The 25,717-nt window shown below is 42.2% G+C and overlaps 1 protein-coding gene across 1 annotated transcript in view; it reads right to left on the minus strand.

The window, feature by feature from the left end:
• Positions 1 to 1,827: 1,827 nt before the first annotated feature.
• Positions 1,828 to 25,717, minus strand: part of LOC124616528 (cytochrome P450 6k1-like) — a 33,301-nt gene continuing 9,411 nt past the window's right edge. The window contains exons 5-7 of the mRNA XM_047144844.1: positions 6,821 to 7,042; positions 1,947 to 2,198; positions 1,828 to 1,832 (exon numbers count right to left, since the gene is read on the minus strand). Coding sequence (XP_047000800.1) covers positions 1,828 to 1,832; positions 1,947 to 2,198; positions 6,821 to 7,042 — 479 coding nt within the window. The remainder of the gene's footprint in view (positions 1,833 to 1,946; positions 2,199 to 6,820; positions 7,043 to 25,717) is intronic.

A 25,717-nucleotide genomic window follows, 5' to 3' on the forward strand; every position in this document is an offset into this window, starting at 1 on the left:
CAAAACCATAGTTATTGTTTGACCTCTGTGAGTTGCCAAAATATTAGCTATTATTATCCGATGGGTGATTACAATTCTTCCCAAAACGATTACCTTTCCCAACATTGTTATTGCCATTGTAAGCATTATTGAAGGCCAATCGGCTGCTCTTATTCCCCCTACCGTTAGTTTGTCTCACTGCACGCTGCTTCTATGCGTCATCTTCACTGAAGATGACTTCAGGTTGTCTTAACACCCCTGTAAATTCCTGTATATTATCTCCTGCTCTACCAACCAATGATCGCTGATAACGCAATGGTAACTTCATTGTGCACATACGTATCAGTTCTCCATCACTGTACGGATTGTCTAAACACTGATTCCTTTTTGCCGTTTCTTAAAAAAATCTAACTGGCTTCTTTTCTCCTGAATTTTCGAATGACTCCTTCTGTAGCAATTCATATTTTATCCTATTTTGGTTTTCCGTGGACCAGTATCGCTCCAAGAATGCACTCTTAAATTGTTCATACGGCTGTTTGCAGCGACTCTTTGCATGGTTTCCGCTATTGCACCTTCCATATGACCACAAATGAAGTCAAGTTTATGGCTAAGTGGGCAATGCACTGGTAAACATATCTGGAATTGATGTATAAATGTTCTTTGTAATGTTGGAATTTTCTGACTGTCAAAAAGTGATCATTGTCAATTTTTTCTATTGCACCATATGGCATTTGTGTTTTCGCAACATTTCACGTTCCCTTCAACTGAGATTTACAGAATTTCTTCAGTCATTATTTTACTACATATAAGCTAATTCTACTAAAATGCCAGTAAATTTTTAAAGCAATTCTCTGTGGACAGAGATTTTAAATACCGTTACAAGAATGTGGTGCTTTGCTTTAGTAATTTCATGATGCCAGAGTGTACTAGGATGACACTTTACACACACAATTGATAAGGCAAGGACGTACAGTTGAGTAGCCAGCATGTCCTCAGTATCCAACTCCTTTTAGTTTCCTTTAATGAGGAATGCCGAAGAATGAAGATTATAGAAAGAGACCAAAAATACTGAAGGCGCTACAAAGATGCGTCAGATGGTCAAGAAGAGTCGTCGTACCAGTCACATCGGCAGTTTTCTCAGGGGACGACAATGGCGTTGTATCGTTCCTAGTAGTGGTCACTTCGAATACATACGGCCTCCCAACAATGTCGCATTATTGTTAACTACACTTCATTTTCTCCGAAGAATCTGCGTGTCAAAGAATGACTAAAAGTTTTGAACCTTCCTTGCACTGCAGGAAATGTTGATTAAGTATGCAACAGAGGAACAAAAAATTTACTATAAACAATATTTTGTAGGTAGAATGAAATAATTTATTGTCTCTTCATCGTTTCCGACCACAAATAAAATGTTTACAAAACAAATAGTATAAAATGTTACACAGACAGACAAAGAGTGTGAAAGAAGGCTGAGAGCAACCAGTGAGGTAGTTTTGGTTACTTCCTGTGGGCCAGTTTCAGCTGTATACCAGTAGCGGACATCAGAACCGCGGACCACGTACTGTACTGAAGAGGCACCGTGGTTTCTTCACATCGACGAACTTCGTATTTGGACATCAAGTACGCCAGACCAATCTTAGCCTGAAGAAGACCTAACCGCATTCCTGGAAGACAAAAATTAGTCCAATCGCATGAGTCTGACGTTGATTTCCAAAATCCTCGTGTACAACTAATCGGGCTAAGAATATTTTCCAAAGGAAACTCGTTGGGGGAAAGAGACAACTGCAAAATCACGATAGTTACGAAACGAAATGCACTTATTTAAGAAAATGTAACCAACGTTGCTTATCAATCTACCACAGAAGAAAAAAAAATTTTATCATGAATCTGATGAGTTATAAAGAGACTATCGTAAATTTTTCGCATTACATGTCTGTTGCACCCATATTAAGAGTCTGAGGACTTACCTATACAGTTCCGAGGACCCTCACCAAACGGCATGTACACATATGGGTGTCTCGCTGCTTTCTGCCCTTCTGAGAACCTCTCGGGGTCGAAGCGTTGTGGTTCTGGGTAGTACTCGGGGTCGTGGTGGAGGGCGTAAATCGGGATGAACACAGGCGTTCCTTTCTCAATAAGAGGTCCACCATCAGGAAGCTGGAAGTCGCGTGCACATCTCCGGTCAGTGGCAGCTGCCGGTGGGTGTTTTCTAAGAGTCTCTGTGGAACGGAAAGAAAGCCTTTAGGAAATGAGGTAACTAACACCGTCAACAGTTGTTACAAATTTATAGATTGTAAGTCTTTCAGTGATTCCGCTAAAACCAAAACGAAGCGTTACATACATGCGCTGCCACTATGTCTTTCTTACAGTTGCGGTATTTTCTCCGCTAATGGACTGAGTGTTGTGTTGTCCTAATCATCATCATCTCATCCCCATCGACACGCAAGTTGCCGAAGTGGCGTCAACTCAAAAGACTTGCACCAAGCGACCGGCGTACCCAACGGGAGGCCCTAGCCAGAAAACATTTTTTTTATTACATTGTTTTATTTTGACGTGTTTTAACATCGGGTGAAGTATGAATTAACTCAGTCCTCGATAGGCTCGTTGTGTGAGGGGTGCTGAACAGGTAATGCAACACGTTTTTTTCTAAAAATACCTGGTTTTATTCAGGATTGCAATACGCCAATTATTCTCCACGCTTTTGGCTACAAAAACGTATACTCTCCGTTCAATGCGATGGCCTTAAGCCACCTTACTTGACGGCATGTATGCCCGTATGTTGCCAATCTAGCGGTCGACGTCAGAGACCACGTGTCACGATCAGTGTCGTAACGTACAGGGAATGGTCCTTCGTCGCTCTTTATGGTCTTCTGCTAGGCAGCGAGGAGCCTAGCGGGCACAAACATTTGAGTACCCCAACTGGAAGATGAGTGTGTCAGCAGGACCAACAGGAAAGTACAGTTGAGCAGCAAGGCGCATGATTCTGTCGCGTCGATCACCTCGAATGAGAGTCATGGAACGTATTTGCAGGTGCGAATATGGAGAATCATTAAAATTTGTATTCGACCGGGACTCGAACCCATATCTCCTGCTTATCGTGAGCGATCGCCCTACTTTTAGGCTGTCCGGGCACGCTTCACTGTCAGACCCAATCTTCAATCATGTGTCTACAAATGGTTCAAATGGCTCTGAGCACTATGGGACTTAACTTCTGAGGTCATCAATACTCTAGAACTTAGAACTACTTAAACCTCCGTTTTTGCCTCTAAAGCAACTGTTCACAAACACAAACGCCGTTTCAACGTCTCTTGGTTTCAACTCACAGGGGACACATGTTCCTTCTTTCTGAATCATGCCCATAGTCTTGAGACGTTTTGAAATGGCTTGTTGTGTCACTCCAAGTAATCGTGTCAGTTCTTCTTGAGTTTTTCGCGAGTCTTCACTCATCAATACATCCAATTCTGCATCTTCGACAACATTCTCTCTTCCACCACTGTGCCGGTCTACGCCGTTAAAATCAGCGTTCTTGAAGCGTTGAAACCACTCACGACACGTTCTTTCACTAATAGCTTACCATACGTACTTGAGAGCGTTCGATGAGACTCAGCTGCTGTTTTCTTCACATTGAAACAAAACAGCAACATCTCCCGCAAATGACGAGAATTAGGCTCGGAAACTGACGTTTTCCATCAAGTACAACTTTATGACGCAGACACAAGTAGACTAATGTTTCAATGAGGTTATGTTGAGCAAAGCCGGCCGAAGTGGCCGTGCGGTTAAAGGCGCTGCTGTCTGGAACCGCAAGACCGCTACAGTCGCAGGTTCGAATCCTGCCTCGGGCATGGCTGTTTGATGTCCTTAGGTTAGTTAGGTTGAAGTAGTTCTAAGTTCTAGGGGACTGATGACCTAAGATGTTAAGTCCCATAGTGCTCAGAGCCATATGTTGAGCGGGGTCCAAGCTAGCTGCCTGACGTCTGCGATCGATTTCTTTCTACCGCTACTTACCGTTGTCGCCACCTATCGGCAAACGACAGAAGCAAAGTTGTACACCTTGTAAATCACTATCCAAATAAGTAGCTCAACGTGGTCTAAACTCTTTCATGTATTTGGTTGTGATGAGATACGTTATTTCCATTTTTTTTGGTTTCACTATTGAACAAAATTAGAGCATTATCATCTGCCTCGCAACACCCACGAAATACATGAACTCTTTTAAGTGGAAACTTCGGTCGGTGATAACCATTCGAGATTGCTTGCCTGCGGGGTGTTGGACATTGTTACAATCGATTACTCTTTGTTTATTCCTGCTTCCGCATTGTCAGTTAAATATGTCATCCGCACTTGATCAAATAACAGCTTTTAATGGATTTATAAATTCTGTGGAAAACAATATACAATTGCACCAAAAAGCATTGGCACAGTTACATTTTAGTGGTTGTAGGTTAAGCGAAATATATGTTTCAGAACAGAACCCAGACACGTGCCACCTTCCATCACACAGCTTACAAATATGTCAAAATCACCTGTCCGTAAAGTAACATACAGTGTTATGAAAATAAACATCGCTTTTCTGCATCCAAAAAAGTATTGGCACACGCGTATGAATCGGACAGTGTGTTCGTTTTCTTCATAGATGTTTACCTTGTAATAGATAGTGTGCATCCCTTTAGCATCTACAACAGCACGTAAATGCCTAGGAATGCTTTGTATTCAATTCCGGGTGATGTGAGGGGTACTTTTCGACCATCCCTCCAGGAGCACTTTCTCCAGGTCGTTTTTACCGGACGGACGCCGTTTTCTGACTTGTGTGTCAAGATGAGCCCACAGGTTCTCAATAGGTTTCAAATCAGGGCTCTGAGGTGGTGTTAGAAGCCTTCTGGGGGCATTGTGCAGTAACCACTCCCGGGTTTTCATGGCGGTATGTTTTGAGTCGTTGTCTTGGTGGAAATGAAACCCCCCAGTAAGGCCCAACGTCTGTGCACTAGCGTGTAAATTACCTCGAAACACATCGGTGTATCACATGTAATCCATTGTACCGTTGATTACAGCTAGATTTCCAACGCCGGACGCCACCATACCGCCCCCACCGTGTTTGACTGTGGGATGCATGTGTTTGATGTCGAGATGAGTACTCGGCTTACTCCAAACTTTCTTTCTCGCATCAATTCCGAACACATTGAACTTCGATTCGTCGCTAAATATCACAGTGTTCCAAAACTCCATCGGCTTGCTGATGTAGTCCTTGGAAAACTGCAGGCATTTCTGCCAGTTAATTTCCGATATGTATAGCTTTTTCCTGGGAGAACGTCCACGCATGTCAGCCTCATTCAACACCAACCGTCTTGTCGGACGTTGTATGAAAAACCTCAGCAATAATTGGTGCACTTGTAGCAGGTTCCTTCCGAGCAAGTGCGATGATACGGCGACGCTCTCGGGTTGTAAGCACTTTTGGACGTCCAGGACGACACTTATTCACTGTTGTACCAGTCTCTTTATATTTATGAATGATGGCTCGTACCGTGGTGTAGCTAACAGACACCTCTGCTACGATTTGTCGATAGCTTCTCCCTTGTGAATGGGGCAATACCACTCTCTCACGCAACGCCACTGAATATTCCTTCTTCCTCGGCCGCATTCTGACCGCTATCGTGCAATACAGCAACATTTGCAAATCAGGCATTGGCAGTGCAGCGGTTCCTTCTTTTCTCCTGGAAAAACGTCAAAATAATAATGTGACACAGCAAAGATTTCAGAACTTCCGTCTGTTAATATTTCGGCATTAATATCATCTACTCGTGCACGAACAGTATGAATCTAATGATTTTTGGTTAACTAATCTTCAGTAACTACTCAACGATCGAAATCTTTGTTACCAGGAGAATTTGCATTTGGCGCTCTCGTCAAAGGTAAACACTGAAACAACTTTGGCAGCCCCGAGAGAAGCGAGGCTTTTCTAAGTTTCTTCGTTTCATTTCTAAATTGTCGATCACACCTTCTGGAATAACTCGCACTTTACAATGAGGTGACAAAATTCATGGGATAGCACGTATACAAATGGCGGTAGTATCGCGTACACAAGATGCGTGGATGGAGCTGTCATCTGAGCTCAGGTGATTCATGTCAAAAGGTTTCCGACGTAATTGCAGACCGACGAAGGGAATTAACAGATTTTGAATGCGGAATGTCTGTTGGAGATAGACGCATGGGACATTCCATTTCTGAAATCGTTAGGGACTTCAGTACTGCATCATCGTAAAGAGTGTGCTGAGAATGCCAAATTACAGACATTGCCTTTCACCGCGGCCAATGCAGTGGCATTTGCTTAGTGTTGTCAGTGTTAATAGCCAAGCAACTCTGCACGAAATAACCACAGAAATCAATGTGGGTCGTACAACGAACTTATCACTTAAGACAGTGCTCCATAACGATGTGAGATGGAGGCAGCATGGCTCAATCTTTTCTACAGCGGACTTCCAACGACTTGTTGAGCCAATGACACGTCGAGTTACGCTGCACAAATTACCAGATAACCGAATAAAGCCGTCTATATAATGAAACTTCTGTGTCAGTACTCAGCCGTGGACATGGTTTTTTTTCCCTAGCAACGCAAAGTCTGATTATCGCATTCGGTATCGACAAAGTCTGGGGGCAGGTCCGGATCTCGAACCCAATTTTAAACTGTTACGGAATATAAAATCAGCTTACAGTGGGCTACAGAGTGAAAAAAATTACTTCAGGATAGTTCTGTGGAATCTGTTACATCCTCCAAATGAAGATTACCTGTGTGGAAATGAAAAGAAGGCAGTCAGTTTTAGTTATGATGGTGGCTGCAGAAACTCACCTGCGACGACCTTGTCCAGATACTTCATGCTGGAAATGGCCTCGTACGTCAACTGCCCTGCGTTCTCTTTCAGCGTCGCGTCCACCTCCTCGTGCAGCCGCTTCTGTACATCTTGATTGAGAGCCAGTTCATAGAGCGCGAAACTCATGGTGGTAGACGATGTTTCGAATCCTGCGGCGTAAAACAGGATTGACTGTGCCGCCACGTCGTCGATCGTAAATTCTGTGAAAATAAGTCGTGCCATTAGTTCAGTTACTGTATGTAATAATAATAAGTTCATCTTACTAACACAGCGCAGTGCTTTAACAGCGCAGGACGAGAAATGCTCAGTCGGTTGCTAGACGGTTTTGATAGAGTCGAAGCAGCTGAGATCTCATGCAACTTTTCTATGGAGCTATCCACTCACAAAAGCCCGTAATTACGTCTTTATTTCTAAATGTAAATGTTTTTCGTGCCAGTTTTTTCACTGTAATTTTTTGTGGTATTTAGTGGCTGTGTATGTTCTAAACCGCAGTACTTATCAAATGGTAGTTCACGTTTACCGTTGTGTGTGAAGTCACTGCTGCACAACAGGCAGTGCTCCACAATGAGAGATTTACAGGCAACCATTGTTTTCATCAGGTGAAATCAACAGCGATGGACTACTTTAGAAATGCGTTTTAATCATCAACTACTTTATTTAATAAAACAGTTGATAGAAAACTTTATTTTTGAAAGCAACTGACAGCTGCATGACAAATAATTCTAGTAAATATTTTGTTTTTCTGCCGTACGACAGACCGTCAGAATTAAAAACAGATTTCAATCGTTACGAAGCCAGATTCGTGGTTTTGTATGTACAGAATTTCCGTTGTTACCGTCTCTTAATGTCGTACTACAGAAGACGTAATTTACAGACTTCATTTTGAGTCTAGCTCCGCTGGCCTTAATTAGCTACAGGGAGACAATTATTGAACTATATGAAGAAACGTAAATTAGTTACAAACTACAGCACACACACACTTTATTCAACATCTAACGTCGCTACACATATTCGGGTTTCTGTTATGACATGTTCGATGTGCCTGCCATCCTTGGCTATGATGTTCGTATGTGTGTGAAATCTTGTGGGACTTAACTGATAAGGTCATCATCCCTAAGCTTTCACACTACTTAACCTAAATTATCCTAAGGACAAACACACACATCCATGCCCCAGGGAGGACTCGAACCTCCGCCGGGACCAGCCGCACAGTCCATGAGTGCAGTGCCTCAGACCGCTCGGCTAAGCCCACGTGGCTCCTTGGTTACAGTGTGGCGCAGATGAATAGCGAAATCCTGCATGACTCGCTGAAGTATCGGAACATCGGTGCTGTCAATGACCTATTGAAAGGCTGTTTTCAGCTCAGCTATGGTTTTGGGGTTATTGCTGTACACCTTGTCTTTAATATAGTCCCACAAAATTGAGTCGCATGTGCTCAGATCCGGATAATATGGCGGCCAATCGAGGCCTATGCCAGTGGCCTCTGGGGTCCAGCTCCATCTTCCACGAGTCCCATCTTGTCGAAATCAGGGTCGCACTGCATAATGAGAATGAATCCATCGTCCGAAACCTACCGTACTGTTCGGTAACCACCGTGCCATCAAGGAATATCGCCCAAGAAAATTTCGGAGTAGGTATTAAAATCCATGGAGAAGAAATAAAAACTTTGAGGTTCGCCGATGACATTGTAATTCTGTCAGAGACAGCAAAGGACTTGGAAGAGCAGTTGAATGGAATGGACAGTGTCTTGAAAGGAGGATATAAGATGAACATCAACAAAAGCAAAACGAGGATAATGGAATGTAGTCGAATTAAGTCGGGTGATGCTGAGGGAATTAGATTAGGAAATGAGACACTTAAAGTAGTAAAGGAGTTTGGTAATTGAGGAACAAAATAACTGATGGTGGTCGAAGTAGAGAGGATATAAAATGTAGACTGGCAATGGCAAGGCAAGCGTGTCTGAAGAAGAGAAATTTGTTAACATCGAGTATAGATTTAAGTGTCAGGAAGTCATTTCTGAAAGTATTTCTATGAAGTGTAGCCATGTATGGAAGTGAAACATGGACGATAAATAGTTTGGACAAGAAGAGAATAGAAGCTTTCGAAATGTGGCGCTACAGAAGAATGCTGAAGGTTAGATGGGTAGATCACATACCTAATGAGGAAGTATTGAATGGGATTGGGGAGAAGAGAAGTTTGTGGCACAACTTGACCAGAAGAAGGGATCGGTTGGAAGGACATGTTCTGAGGCATCAAGGGATCACCAATTTAGTATTGGAGGGCGGCGTGGAGGGTAAAAATCGTAGAGGGAGACCACGAGATGAATACACTAAGCAGGTTCAGAAGGATGTAGGCTGCAGTAGGTACTGGGAGATGAAGAGGCTTGCATAGGATAGAGTAGCATGGAGAGCTGCATCAAACCAGTCTCAGGACTGAAGACCACAACAACAACATGTTTTGTGTAAGGTGTCTAAAAAATGGTTCAAATGGCTCTGAGCACCATGGGACTTAACATCTATGGTCATCAGTCCCCTAGAACTTAGAACTACTTAAACCTAACTAACCTAAGGACATCACACAACACCCAGCCATCACGAGGCAGAAAAAATCCCTGACCCCGCCGGGAATCGAACCAGGGAACCCGGGCGCGGGAAGCGAAAACGCTACCGCACGACCACGAGATGCGGGCTGTGTAAGATGTTTTGTAAAATAAGTAACTGTGCATTTTAATAGTAAAGTATGAATCTGTTCTACATCTGTATAATACTCCATAAGCCATTGCGCCGTGCACTTTTATCGATTTTCTCTCCTGTTCCATTCACGTATTGAGCGAGGGGGAAAAAGGCTGTTTAATTCCTCTGTATGCATCCAAATCTCGCTTTTTTTTGTGTGTGTTTCTTATGCGAGATACGTCTTGGTAATAGCTTAATGGACGCAGTTATCTTCGAATACTTCTTCTTCTTCAATGTATCTCAATTCACTGACGGATATTGGCCTCTTCCATACGTTTCTATTGTCTTCGGTTTTGATCCACCTCTTACCACCTTTTTACAGCCACCAGCCTCGCGTGTTCAAGCCATCCCTTTTCGCGTCTTCCAGTGCCCATCTTGTGATCTCAGGATCTCCAGTGAACAGTTCTAAGGATCGACATTGTCGAGCTACGTGCCCGCTCCATTGCTACTTCAGTCTTGCAATTCTCTCTGTGACGTCTGTCATTCTTCGAACGTCCCCTGATCGAATCCTACCCCTGAGGCTGACTCCTTAGAACCTGTCGTTCCATGGGTCGTTGTGTGCGCTGTAGTTTACTGGCACTTGCCTTAGTCAGAGTCATAGTTTCCAGACCGTAGGATAAAACTGGTACTATGCACATATTATAGACCTCATTTGGGACATCCTTGTTGGTCAGAATAAATCTTACTTTCTGTACTGTTGCTCAGCTCACTCCTATTCTGCGAGGAATTTCTGCATTTTGATAGTTTTCCCTGGTTTAATTTTCTGACCAAGGTAGATGAGTTCATGAACAGTTTCAGTAGACTAGTTTCTGGCTGTAAGTTGTTGTCTGTCTGGGCTTAGTATTTCTGTTTTATTGCCAGTCTTTGAAAAAGAAGGATTTAGTTCTTGGATCACAGCCTTTAGTTCTTCCACATCTTTGTTTATGAGCATATCACCGGCAAAGCGCAGGCGGTTCATATATGAGCCATCGATTTTATTTCTCTGCTATTCGAGTCTAGTGATCTGAATACATTCTACAATGCAAGGGTGAACAGTTTCGGAGAAATGGTGTTAGCTTGGCGAACTCTTTGCCGAATGGGATCTTATTGGCAATAAAGTCTTCATCCACTCTGCCATTGTTGCCTGTTCGTAGACGTATTTCAGGAATTCTGTCTACCTCGTATTTATACTGGCCTTCATTATTTCCCAAATATTTTCCATAATCTATAAATCTAACCTGGTGTTAAACTCAGTTGTTTCTTCGAGGAGATGGCGAATAATGTGGATTTGACCCATAGACGAAAAACTTTCCCGAAAAACCACTTGCTCAATAAGTTGCCAGAAATCTAATTCTCTTGTGTGACAGTTTGTTGCAGTTTTAATCACGATTTTCTAAAGACGTGATAAACTAACCGGACGGTGGTTATCCAAGTTTCCCTTATCATCCTTTTGAAAGAGTAGCATCACTTCATTTTTCCATTTTTAGGTATTGTTCCAGACTTGATGCATTTATCCTCACACCTTCCTGCAGACAACTTCGACCTAGTTTCAGCATTTCATTCGTCATCAAAACCTCCACAGGGATTTTTTTTTTTTTGTTTTCTATTCGTCTGAGCGCCTTTTCAACAGTAGCAGCGATTACTTTCAGTGTTTCTTTCTGTGTATAATTTAGGGCTATTTCTTCTTCCTCATGTGGTCTTTCAATCGTCGCAGCATGCAGAAGGTGGTAGAAATCTATAATAATTTTAGTAATATTATGTCCATCTGTGAGTATCTCTCCTTTCTTGCTCTTGTGTTTCATAATTTTATATGTTCCTGCTGGTCTTTAAAATTTTCTATTTTCGGCTGTTTTCAATCGTCTGCAAGACCAAGTTATTGATAAATTTCCTCAGATAGTTTCTTATTTCCTTCAGAACTATCTTATCAAGAGTTGTATAGTCTACTCTATCCCTGTCCACTGTCTTCCCTTCTTTGATGAGCTGAACGGTATTAACTGAAGTTCGACTGTTTCTTTCAGATTTGAGGAGAGGGACATCATTAGCTGCAATCTGTATGTTTGTCGTAATTTCCTCTGCGAGGTCGTGTACTTCTGAGGATATCACGTATTCTCAAGAGCCAGATTTCCCAGAAAAACTTTGCTCAAACGATACAAGCCTATGGTCGCTTCGTCTGTTGAGTACAGACGCATCTTTCCAGTTCTGCTTCAGGGCTCTTCCATGTCATTTACGAGGTGCATTCAAGTTCTAAGGCCTCCGATTTTTTTTCTGCAGACTGGAAAGAGATAGAAACATGCGCATTGTTTTAAAATGAGGCCGTGTTCATTGTCAATACGTCCCAGAGATGGCAGCACCGTACGGCAGATGGAATTTTACCGCCAGTGGCGAGAATGAGAACTGTTTTAAATACTTAAAATGGCGACGTTTTCCTTACTTGAACAGCGTGCAATCATTCGTTTTCTGAATTTGCGTGGTGTGAAACCAATTGAAATTCATCGACAGTTGAAGGAGACATGTAGTGATGGAGTTATGGATGTGTCGAAATTGCGTTCGTGGGTGCGACAGTTTAATGAAGGCAGAACATCGTGTGACAACAAACCGAAACAACCTCGGGCTCGCACAAGCCGGTCTGACGACATGATCGAGAAAGTGGAGAGAATTGTTTTGGGGGATCGCCGAATGACTGTTGAACAGATCGCCTCCAGAGTTGGCATTTCTGTGGGTTCTGTGCACATAATCCTGCATGACGACCTGAAAATGCGAAAAGTGTCATCCAGGTGGGTGCCACGAATACTGACGGACGACCACATGGCTGCCCGTGTGGCATGTTGCCAAGCAATGTTGACGCGCAACGACAGCATGAATGAGACTTTCCTTTCGTCGGTTGTGACAATGGATGAGATGTGGATGCCATTTTTCAATCCAGAAACAAAGCGCCAGTCAGCTCAATGGAAGCACACAGATTCACCGCCACCAAAAAAATTTCGGGTAACCGCCAGTGCTGAAAAAATTATGGTGTCCATGTTCTGGGATAGCGAGGGCGTAATCCTTACCCATTGCGTTCCAAAGGGCACTACGGTAACAGGTGCATCCTACGAAAATGTTTTGAAGAACAAATTCCTTCCTGCACTGCAACAGAAACGTCCGGGAAGGGCTGCGCGTGTGCTGTTTCACCAAGACAACGCACCCGCACGTCGAGCTAACGTTACGCAACAGTTTCTTCGTGATAACAACTTTGAAGTGATTCCTCATGCTCCCTACTCACCTGACCTGGCTCCTAGTGACTTTTGGCTTTTTCCAACAATGAAAGACACTCTCCGTGGCCGCACATTCACCAGCCGTGCTGCTATTGCCTCACCGATTTTCCAGTGGTCAAAACAGACTCCTATAGAAGCCTTCGCCGCTGCCATGGAATCATGGCGTCAGCGTTGTGAAAAATGTGTACGTCTGCAGGGCGATTACGTCGAGAAGTAACGCCAGTTTCATCGATTTCGGGTGAGTAGTTAATTAGAAAAGAAATCGGAGGCCTTAGAACTTGAATGCACCTCGTAGGTTGGATAGACTTCTCAAAAAAAGTTATTCGTGCATCTTCGAACACAATTTCTCTAAATGTACCCAACTGGGCTCCCTAAAGACTACGTCACCTTTCTTCCAATGATTGCCACTTAGATTCACTCATCATTTCCGGTACACTTCCGCATCAGCTATACCGATCTGCTACGATCCTTGGACCGCGTCTTGTAATATTTATGGCTTAGTCAGCCATCATATTAGGCTCCAGAGCAGTGGAGATGTAAGAAGTATATAGATGACGAAATGTGGTGTGAGGTACCTGTGACAGATGTTAGGTTCGGTACCATTCCCGTGAGAAAGACCGCCTGCATAATGCTACTGCTCTGTGATTGGCTTCTGTGTTCGGAGCAAGGGCGCCAAAACGTTACAGTATAGTTATTATTATTAGTTAAACTACTCATTGGAATGACTTTAGTTTTTAATATAAATATCTCTCAACAGCTGACTATCAGTCAGTCATTTTAGAATTATTAAAAACAATTTAAAATAAAAACTAAAGACTGACGAAATTGCAGACGAAGCAATTCGGAAGAGTTCAGGTCACGCCTTTTCTGGTATGGCGCGCGAAGTGTTTCGGGCTGTTCGTCACTCTGGATTAGGCAGTCGAGAAGAACAGACATGTTGTCTGTCGTAGGATGCGTTTCCAATTTTTATTTAAGTTCTTGTTCGTGACTCTGGATTAGGCAGTCGAGATGTACAGTCATGTTGTCTGTGGCAGGATGTGTTTGCCAGTATGCAGTATTAAAAGATTCTCTCCGGTAGTCATGAGGCACAGACAGGTGCCACAAATAGTGTAAAGGTACCTTTTCGTAAACATTGTGTTTGATCATGTACTTTGCTGTATCAGAAGGTGTTGTTATATTAAAATACGCGAGTGGCATCCCAAAGAAGTGATACATTATTTCAGAACAGAACCTCGTTAAAAGTCAGTTTCAGCCTCAAGATACAGAACCTACGACCTGCGTGCAGTTTTCTGCGCTGGGGACATCAACTTGAAGACAGCAGGTTAGTGACCTATAACAGAACCTTCGTATTCCACACACTGCAGTGGAAACAACTAGGCGCCTCACGTGTACTGCACGCACAGAACAAATGTGCTCAGTGACACGTCATCTGCAGTAATGCACAGGAGGTAAAGGAGGATGATCGTTATTAACACCAACAATCAATTCATTCTTCCTTTCTTGCCGTAGCCTTCCAATTTATTCGTTGTCTGTTGTCATGATTACTTGATAAACAGTCAAACTACTGGAACACAATATTCTAGAATTGGTCGCACTAGCATTATGTACGCGATTTCCTACACAGGTCCACCGGTCCCTCCCAGACCTCTTCTAACAAACCTGCAACTCCAATTTTAAGTTATCCTCCCATTTCATACCACTACTTACAAGGAGACCACATGACGATCGGAATTTTGAAATTCTTTATTCACTCTAACAAGGAGACAGCACGAGCGTGGGGTCGGGGGTCAGTTCCGTTTCAGCCGCGCTCGCGAGTGGCCGCTGTTAGCTGTTGCGCTGTACTTCAGTGTTCACATCGCTGTACTTGTGCTTCGCCGAGTGCCGTCCGCAACACCGACTCAAAGGAAGGCCTCGGCGCTTGTTGGTGACGTCACGTTAGCTAGGCACGTCAAACGCCAGGTCTGTTGCAGGCAGAAACGCCTGGGCGTGCTTATCACTATAAATCTCTTATTTTTGGACAAAATGTTTGGTATTGTTTTGGATTCTGCAGTTTTATTTAGAAGAAAGATTTTCTTACTATGTTAAAACTACAAATGAAGATCATAGCTCTGTATTACTGAATCCTGTTGAAATAAACGTAGATCAATATGAGAAGATCCTTTGCCCCATTGCAAGCTTCGGAAATTTTACATTCAAGTAACTATATTTACTTGATGCATATTGTTATCGAAACTTACCCCAACCCCCTTACAATTAACTCGTTTCTTTTATTTATTTATTTATTTATTTTCGTTTGACATCGTCACTGGAAATGTGAACTAATTTACATGTGTAAATGTCCAACTGTTGCCAGTCATTAGATTACAGTCGCTTTCAACGAAAGGAATTCCAAACAGGAAACAAAATAGCTTCATACATCGAAAATATTGCTGAGCTTAAACTTTTTTAAACATGCACATTAGAAAAGATAAATATGCACTCTTGCAGCTGAAAGGAGAAACTTTATAAGATAAAAAAATTTTATTTCATAATACAAGTATCTCTCTTTTGCCTCTTCTTCTGTCCCCTACCCCCTCCCCCAACGTGTACAATCGCAAGATATTTCATTAACATTCAGTGCTCCTCACCCCATAGTCAACCAAGATACCTGAAGAAGAGCACCAATATGTTCACAGGTTCTTGTAAAAGCAACCCAGTACAAACGTAACTTCCTCAGATTTACAAATAAAGTAAAGCAGTACCATGGAGAACCATGGACCATGAAGTTGATTTTGTATGTCAATCCTTAAAACAGGTGGAAATTGAAGTTCAGGACTACACTATTTATTAAGAAGTGTAATGAATTGCACAATTAATTGACTGCAGAAATCTCTCAGAACAATGTGTGTTGGTCAACTACCGCCAATAGTTTCACATTTTCCTGTGTCAGAGAGGAAGACACCTCCATTATGAGTATGCCTGCAACAGACCTGGCGTTCGCCGTGCCTAGCTCACGTGACGTCACGAACAAGCGCCGAGGCCTTCCTTTGAGTAGGTGTTGCGTCCGTCCGTTAATCTCCGTGTTCGTTCCTGTTCCTTGTGATCTGATCGCTCTTTCTGGTCTTGCTGCTGATACTTTGAATTTCGGTTGTTTAACCGAAATTGCTTCGCTGGATTAACCATGGCTACAAACCTTAGGAAGAATACTCTGGTATTTGCTTTTGACAAGGAATCCCGTCCTGTTCAGCCGACATTCCTGGAAATAGATGACTGGATTACACAGGTAATTAGTCCAAATTCTGAAACCGTCCATGCTTGGAAACTGGATCAGGAAAAATACTGTGTTTTTGTCAAGTTAATCAGTGCTTCGACTGTTGATAAAGTGTTACGAAAGTGGGGCTATGAAGTAGATTTTGTGCATAGAAATGGTTATAAAAGTAAGGTTTCCATCTATAGAGCGGACATTCATTACAAAACCGTTCGTGTCTTGAATCTTCCCATTGAAATTGAAAATGATAAGATTAAGGAAGCTCTTTCAAACTACGGAGACATTAAATCAATTGCAAATAAAAGATGGTCGCCTCGCTTTAAACTGCAGTGTTTTAACGGGGTCCCCTGTGTAGAGATGGACGTTAAGACGAATATTCCGTCTCACGTAACTGGTTGTGGGTATAAGGCACAAATTGTTTATACAGGTCAGGAAGCTACATGTCATATATGTAACGAAACCGGCCACTTCAGACAGGAATGTCCGCGGCGAACTGTTGTTCTTAAAAGTAATTTGATACCGCGTCAGAAGCTTACCTTAAATGATCTGTTACCAAAGAATAGCCCGGAACAACTGGTTGAGGATGTTAATGCAGCGGGCCAAGCTGATGTCTCCCTTCACGATAACAGTCAATTTCCCCCGTTAACAACAAAAGGAAACCCTGTTGCCACTACTCGTGAAACTGAAACGCAACCGAAAAAACGACCTCTGGAGATAACTGATAGATGTTCAGAGGACGAGCTGTCTTGTCCCACTCCCTCACTTCGCAAGCAAAAACAGTGCGATGAGGAGGCAGAGGAACCTGAAGGCAAAATGTGAATGGAAACTAATGAACAGAAAGCTAATGCACATACTGTACCAGAAAATGAAGGGGGTGTAAGCAGCATTAATTTGCAAGAAACAACAGGTGCAGTAGCCGATTGCAAAGATCAGAATCTATCTGTTAATAAACAAATTCAGGGAGAGGTTGCAAAACTGCAGTCTCCATTTGTTTCCTTCGATCAGGAAGTGAGTGAAATTAATAATGAACGAGGAAGTGGTGGCCAAACTGAAATCACGGTCAACACCTCAGGACAGGCGCCGGCAACCGAAATTGCTAAAGCGTCTGCTGCTGCTCCAGATAAGCCGCGAAGTAAAATATCGACGCAGCCAAATGAGAATGTAGCTCGTAACCAAGGGAAGGGAAAATCCGGTAGGGGCGACCCAAGCCCAAAGAATGTTCAGTCCGAAACGGTCGTACACGTATCACTGGAGGAAAAATCAGACAGTTTACCAGGAAATCAGTCTGCTTGCGGTACAAGAGAAAACATCAGAAGTAGAAAAAAACGGGACAGTAACTAATAAACTGATTGAAGTGTTATTCCATGTTCAGCCTTCCGAGAAAACTGTTACAGCTTAACTGAACCCTGAACCACAGGAAACTAAATTAGTTCATCGAAACAACTACATAGTGACAGCACAATGACGCAATCTTATTCTGTCACCACTATAAACATAAATAAAATCACGATCGGTTTGAAATTATCGGCCCTTAAGGAATTTTTGTACGAATCGGCGACTGATATTGCCCTGTTACAAGAAGTTCTAATTTCGGATTTGGTAATTCCCGGTTTTGTCAGTTACATAAATGTGTCTCCCGAAACAAGTGTTGGAACAGCTATTTTGGTGAGGGACGGGATTACAGTAAGCGAGGTGGAACGACTTGAATCCGGAAGGGGAATAGGACTAAATATCTATGATGTGACTATCATCAACTTTTACGCCCCTTCAGGAAGTTCTCATCGAGCTGACAGGGCACGTTTCTTCAAAGATGACCTGATATACTTGTTAAGGAAATTGCCAAGACAGTTATTACTTGGAGGTGATTTTAATTGTGTTTTAAATCTAAAAGATCAATTACCTAATTTTAATTTCTCAAGTGAACTAAAACAACTAGTTACTGGTTTAGAATCAAAGGGTATATGGGAAATCAAATACCCCTCCACTGTTGAGTTCACTTATGTCACGGCAACATCACGTAGCAGGATTGATAGTGATATATTTCTAAAAATCTTGAAACTTCCGAGACAAAAGTAGAAACCATTCCTACGTACTTTGCAGACCATTCAAGTGTCTTAGCTTGCATAAATCTAACAAGATAGCCGTTTCGCCGATTCAAGAATCAGTGGAATTTGAACACTTCCTTGTTAGTAAATCATGATTTAGAAGATCTGATTAAAGAAACATGGGCAATATGCCTGCGAGCCCGTAGTAGATATGCCACTGCTATTGACTGGTGGGTTAAAATGGCAAAGCCAAAGATGAGGAAAGTTCTTATTCAATACAGTGCCCAGAGCGCAAGGGAAATGAAATGCACTGTAGAGTATTACTATTCCGTTTTGAGAAATCTGTATGATCAAGTCTCAGCAGGTTCCTCACTTCGGATAGCAGACATCAAAAAAGTCAAAGCCAAGTTACTTAATATCAAGAGAAGTCAAATGGAAGGATTGAAAATAAAATCGAAGGCAAATTCGGTGTCAGAAGATGAAACTACTTCCCTATACCATTTAGTGAAACATACAAAAAACGGGAGAAGGACTTTTATTGATGAAATTCGAACAAAACACGGTACGATTCTCAGAACCGAGCAGGATATCATGGACGAGATTTATCGCTATTATTGCGAGCTATATTCTGAACATCAAAGTAGTGATGCTTCCTTGGAACAATTCCTTGACATCCTAGCCCCACAGCTGACAGAAGATGACAACGAAAATTTTCTCGAGGTTGTCAGTGAAGAAGACGTGTGCGCCTCACCACCAAAAAAATCCCCAGGACCGGATGGTCTGCCAGCGGAGTTTTACATCCGTTACTGGCCAATAGTAGGTGCGAAAATCATGGACATTGTAAATGAGACTATTCAGCGTAAAATGATTCCGACTGAGTTTGAGAAGAGTAAATTTGTTCTGGTGTCAAAAAATAATGGAAACAAAGATTTAAATAATTTTCGTCCAATTTCACTGCTGAATTCTGATTATAAATTAATAGCTAGAATAATAAACAAGAGAATTTCATGCCTTACAGATAAAATTGTAAGTCAACATCAGAACTGTGCGCAAGGCAGAACCATTTTCCAAAATCTAGCGTAATTCAGGGATATCATTGCAATAACTTCTGTAACAAACATAAAGTGTGCTTTATTGTTTTTAGATTTTTATAAAGCGTTCGATGTAGTAAATCATGAATATCTTCTGCAGACATTGAAGAAAATAGGTTTCAACGATAGGGTCATACAGTTGATTAAGAACATAGCAACTGGAATAAATGCTAAAATAGCGGTGAATTGTCAACAATCCAGGCCGATGCAAATACAACGAGGTGTTCCTCAAGGAAGTACTCTGTCCATGTCGCTCTTCGCCATTTCGCTGGAACCTTTCCTCAGACATGTCCATGCTAGATTAAAAGGCTTAACATTATCAGGAAATAAAACAGTTATAAGAGCCTATGCTGACGATATAGTGATCATTATAAGGAATAATGACGAGGTAACCACGCTAGCAACAGTGATTGATTCGTACTGTAGAGCATCTGGAACCAATGCAAACGAAAAAAAAGTAATATGTTAAATCTCAGAGGTTTTGATAATATCAACGTCGAGTGGGCAAAATTAGTCCGACAACATAAAACACTTGGGATCACCCTGACAGCATGCCCTATGAAAATGACGGCTTTAAATTGGAAAGTTGCAGCAGATGAAGTGCAAGGAGCCATTGTAGAGAATTTAACTCTATATATGAACCAAGTTCAAAGAACACAGTATATCAACTCATGCATCCTTGCTAAGACTTATTATACTGCCCAGCTGTTTCCAATACCGAGAATGATAGCGAGGAGAATAATGTCCAAAATCACCAACTTTTTGTGGAGAAATGAAATGTTCAGAGTACCTGCTAAAGTAGCCACTTTAGATCCTAAAAATGGTGGACTAGGATTAGTTGATATAACGGATAAAGCCTCTGCTCTTTTTATCAAAAGGCAAGTTAATTTAATAAGAGACACACGAGAAAGTATAACCAGCCAACTTTTCGAGATCATTAAACCTCCAAGCCTGCTTCCCCCGATTGACGTGCAGAATATCAACAGTCGCTTACGGCACGTAAGGATTTTCTGTGTTGAGTTTAGTTATGTCAATGTCGAACTCAGGCAGTCCCGACACTTGACATCGAGAGCCATAATGCGGTAACGAAAGAAAAGCGAAGGAAGGAACAAAATAGAACGACAGTTTCCAAACATTGAGTGGACTGAGATTTGGAAAAACATTAGTTCTAATGTGCTCACGTCTAATATAAAAACGTCATGGTACAAGACAGTTAACAAAATAGCTAGCATCAATGAAAGACTGCACACAATCGGACTCTGTGAAACAAATTTATGTCAACAATGCCATCTAGTTGACACAGTAATTCATAGATATACTTGCAGTGGTTACATGAATAGTTGGAAGTGGATCCGCGAGCAAATAGCTCTGATTACAAGAACATCCCCTGAGTATATATCGCTGTCATTGATACACAGGCCTGAAGCACGCTATTTCCCAGAAGCAAAAAATAACGCTATGTACTGGTTGCTGGGAAATTTTGTTAACTACGTCCTTAACAAATTAGGATCGGATAGCATCGTAGAGTTCAAGGTACACATGCTGTGTGAGTTCCACAAAATTAGAAGGTATTCGAACCACAAGAAAAAGTTTGGTAATATGTTAAAAATTGTATTTGAAAGAATGGGCATTGGTTAATATAAAAAAGACGACTGTGTTGACAGTGATGTATTGTAGTTACCTTAAGGATACTATTTAAGATGTTACAGTATATTTATGATGTGTGCTTTTTCTACTTCAGAGAGTAGTTTTTGAAATTTATAAGCTAATGTACAGAACTTATGTGACATTGAGATTGTGTGTCTAATAGTGTCAAAACACAAAACTTTAAAGGTGCACTATTGGCTTATACCAGAAATTTGGAAATAGACAGTTTTATAGAAATGTCCTTATCGATTGGTTAAAACCATAAGATTCTATCTGATAAATGCAATATTCAATGGCTGGCACATTGCCCTGTTCAATTTTGCATTGTGATGTGGAAGTCAGTTTTGCAGTGAAAGACTGATTATATAGATCTGATCACTTCAGATAATTAAAATTCAATTAATATCCAGAAAATGTAGTTGGAAGGCTAGTCAACTTTATTATATATCTCCTTTCCGCCATTCTCAAGTATTTCAGAAATTGTCTAATATGACTATTAAATTGTTTTATATTTAAAATTATCCCACCAACTTGCTGATATTCATCATACAGAACTAATTATGCTTCTGTAAAGATTGGAGCTCATGTAATTCAAAGTGCAGATTTTACTTCTTTGAATGAATTTAAAAAAAAAATTCTTGATATTTAGCTTAATTCTTTCTGGTAATTGAAATGATCAAACCGTTTTGTTTAAATAACTTCATGTATGTATAATTCAGTATGTATTTGGAATGTGTAACGTTGTTTTTTTAATAAATGTTTTTATAAAAAAAAGATGTTTAGGGCTTGGACTCTTACCACAGAGGTCTCGGGTTCTATTCCTCCTCTGGCACTTTTTTTCTTCTGTTTCATTTTCTTTTGTTATTCCACCAATTATTCAGAAAGTTTCCCAAACCTACATTATCTTTAACAAATTAGTAACATTATTCAATAAAAATTATTTTCTTTTTGTCCAACAACACAATTCAGGGCGGTGGGTTTTCCATTTTACATTGTAAAGTATACAGGGTGAGTCACCTAACGTTACCGCTGGATATATTTCGTAAACCACATCAAATACTGACGAACCGATTCCACAGACCGAACGTGAGGAGAGGGGCTAGTGTAATTGCTTAATACAAACCATACAAAAATGCACGGAAGTATGTTTTTTAACACAAACCTACGTTTTTTTTAATGGAACCCCCTTAGTTTTGTTAGCACATCTGAACATATAAACAACTACGTAATCAGTGCCGTTTGTTGCACTGTAAAATGTTAATTACATCCGGAGATATTGTAACCTAAAGTTGACGCTTGAAACATCCGACGTTCAGTTGCGTGTTGTAACAAACACGGGCCACGGTCGGCGAGCAGCATCTGCAGGGACATGTTTACGATGACGACCGTGTTTACGAGTGTGGCTGTAGTGCACTGTTGTGGTTTGGTCTAGCTGTCGCAGTGTCCGCACGTAGCGCTTGCTGCTATTGTTATTCTGCATTCGTCTCCGCACGCAGACCAACTGTAGTACACCGTGTTACCAGACGTCTGTGATAGTGTAGTGTTGTAGGAACTGTGACGATGGTGTATTCGAACTCTGAAAAGGCGGAGATGATAGTCATCTATGGCGAGTGTCGACGAAATGCAGCTGAAGCCTGCAGGGTGTATGCAGAACGGTACCCGGACAGAGAGCATCCAACGTGGCGCACATTGCAAAACATCTACCGCCAACTGTATGCAACAGGTATGGTCGTAGCACGCAAACGGGTCCGTAACAGGCCCGTCACAGGAGAAGCGGATGCAGTTGGTGTGTTAGCTGCCGTTGCCATGAACCCACACATGAGTACACGGGACATTGCGAGAGCCGGTGGACTGAGTCAAAGTAGTGTCATGCGCATACTGCATCGTCACCGCTTTCACCCGTTTCATGTGTCGCTACATCAGCAATTACATGGTGATGACTTTAATCATCGAGTGCAATACTGTCAATGGGCATTAACAGAGAATGCGTTGCAGTTCTACCTGTTTACCGATGAAGCAGGTTTCACAAACCACGGGGCAGTGAATCTACGGAACATGCATTACTGGTCTGTGGACAATCCTCGCTGGCTCAGACAGGTAGAGCGACAGCGACGTGGACTGTAAATGTATGGTGCGGAATCATTGGCGACCTCCTCATTGGTCCTCACTTCATTGCAGGGGCCCAAACAGCTGCAACATACATCGCGTTTCTACAGAATGATCTGCCAATGTCCCACTGCAAACGCGTCGACGTATGTGGTATCAGCATCATGGTGCACCTGCACATTCCGCAATTAACACTAGGCTGACCCTTGACAGGATGTTCGACAGGCGTTTCATAGGACGTGGAGGACGCATAAATTGGCCAGCCCTTTCTCCTGATCTTACACCTCTGGAATTCTTTCTGTGGGGTACGTTAAAGGAGAACGTGTACCGTGATGTGCCTACAACCCCAGAGGATATGAAACAACGTATTGTGGCAGCCTCCGGCGACATTACACCAGATGTACTGCGGCGTGTAAGACATTCATTACGCCAGAGATTGCAATTGTGTGCAGCAAATGATGGCCACCACATTGAACATCTATTGGCCTGACATGTCGGGACACACTCTATTCCACTCCGTAATTGAAAACGGAAACCACGTGTGTACGTGTACCTCACCCCTCATGGTAATGTACATGTGCGTCAGTGAAAAAGACCAATAAAAAGGTGTTAGCATGTGGACGTAATGTGCTGTTCCAGTCTCTTCTGTACCTAAGGTCCATCAACGTTCCCTTTGGATCCCTACGTAATTCGGTGCTCTCCGATACACACGATCGAACAGCGGAGGAGTGGTACTCAAGCGTCAACTTTAGGTTACAATATCTCCGGATGTAATTAACATTTTACAATGCAACAAACGGCACTGATTACGTACTTGTTTATATGTCCAGATGTGCTAACAAAACTAAGGGGGTTCCATTTAAAAAAACGTGGGTTTGTGTTAAAAAACATACTTCCGTGCATTTTTTTTTATGGTTTGTATTAACCAATTACACTAGCCCCTCTCCTCACGTTCGGTCTGTGGAATCGATTCGTCAGTAATTGATGTGGTTTACGAAATGTATCCAGCGGTAATGTTAGGTGACTCACCCTGTATACGGAAAATCATTGGGTTTGTAATCAGAATAACAAATTCGATTGGGAAACATTCAATTTTTATACATATAATAATTATAAACAAGAAGCGCAGTGGTAATTATCGTAAAAACAAACAAAGCAATAATTTTTGCGACATCTTGCACAATATATAAAAGCTGATTTTCTACAATCACAGGGCGTTTGCAATAAATCTGTACAAAAATATGCCCCATTAACATTTACGAAAATGATTTGAGTTTCTGATAATTTTGAGGCAAACCAGGAATATTGAACCATGTCTCGGAATATCGGTGACGATAACTGATCGTGAATAATAGAATGAATTTTTATACAGTCTTCCCGGGAATTAATTTGACGATTCTCCTGTAACAATGCGCTGCAATTTTGCAAGCAACGGAAGGAAAAAAGAAGTGCCGGAGGAGGAATCGAACCCGAGACCTCTGGCGGAAGAGTCCGACCGCTAACCATGTAGGCCAGACGGCGGCTCAGCAATGGACTAACAATTTATACTCATACGGCACCTAAGAAACTTTGGATCCATTTTTCTCGGGATTTTACGAGTAGTGCGTCCTAATATTTTAACGACGTGAGGTGTTAGGGGTCCTCTTTCACCACACAAAATTTCGGACAAATCCCGGACCCCACGGTCGTGCCGTCTCCTTGTAAGACAAAAATAACGACACACCACGAAGGAATGATCCGAATGGGATGGAAATTAGTAGACGCGAAGTACATGAGAGACAAAATAGGATTACAGTTTCAGAAAAAAGTGCATGATTTATTCGAGAGAGACAGCTTCACAATTTGAACAAGATCGCATTGGTCCGCCACTGGTCCTGATGCAAGAAGTCATTCAGCTTAGAATTCATGACAGAGTTCAAATGGTTCAAACGACTCTGAGCACTATGGGACTTAACATTTGAGGTCATCAATGCCCTAGCATTTAGAACTACTTAAACCTAACTAACCTAAGGACATCACACACATCCATGCCCGAGGCAGGATTCGAACCTGCGACCGTAGCGGTCGCGCGGTTCCCGACTGAAGTGCCTAGAACCGCTCGGCCACACCGGCCGGCTCATGACACAGTTGTTGGATGTTCTCCTGAGGGATATCGCACCGGATTCTGTACAACTGTCGGGTTACATCGTCAAAATCTCCAGATGGTGTAGTGGCCTACCCACATTGCTCCAAACGTTCTCAATGAGGAAGAGATTAGGTGACCTTTCTGGCAAGGGTTTGGCAAGCACGAAGACAAGCAGTAGAAAAATGGTTCAAATGGCTCTGAGCACTATGGGACTCAACTGCTGAGGTCATTAGTCCCCTAGAACTTAGAACTAGTTAAACCTAACTAACCTAAGGACATCACAAACATCCATGCCCGAGGCAGGATTCGAACCTGCGACCATAGCGGTCTTGCGGTTCCAGACTGCAGCGCCTTTAACCGCACGGCCACTTTGGCCGGCACAAGCAGTAGAAACTCTTGTCTTGTGTGGAGAGGCAATATTTTGCTGAAATTTAAGCCCAGGATGGTTTGCCAACAAAACGGGTCGTAGAATATCGTCGACGCACGACTGTGCTGTAATGGATCCTGACATGAAATGAAACAGCACCCCAGCCCATCACACTTGGTTATCGGGCCGTATGGCGGCCGAGACTCAGTCTGGTATCCCACAGCTCTCCAATGAGTCTCCAGCCACGTCTTGAGCCTGGAATCTCATTGTCTGGAGTAGAAT

The sequence above is a fragment of the Schistocerca americana genome, chromosome 5 (assembly GCF_021461395.2).
Source record: "Schistocerca americana isolate TAMUIC-IGC-003095 chromosome 5, iqSchAmer2.1, whole genome shotgun sequence".
Classification (NCBI taxonomy): Eukaryota; Metazoa; Arthropoda; class Insecta; order Orthoptera; family Acrididae; genus Schistocerca; species Schistocerca americana.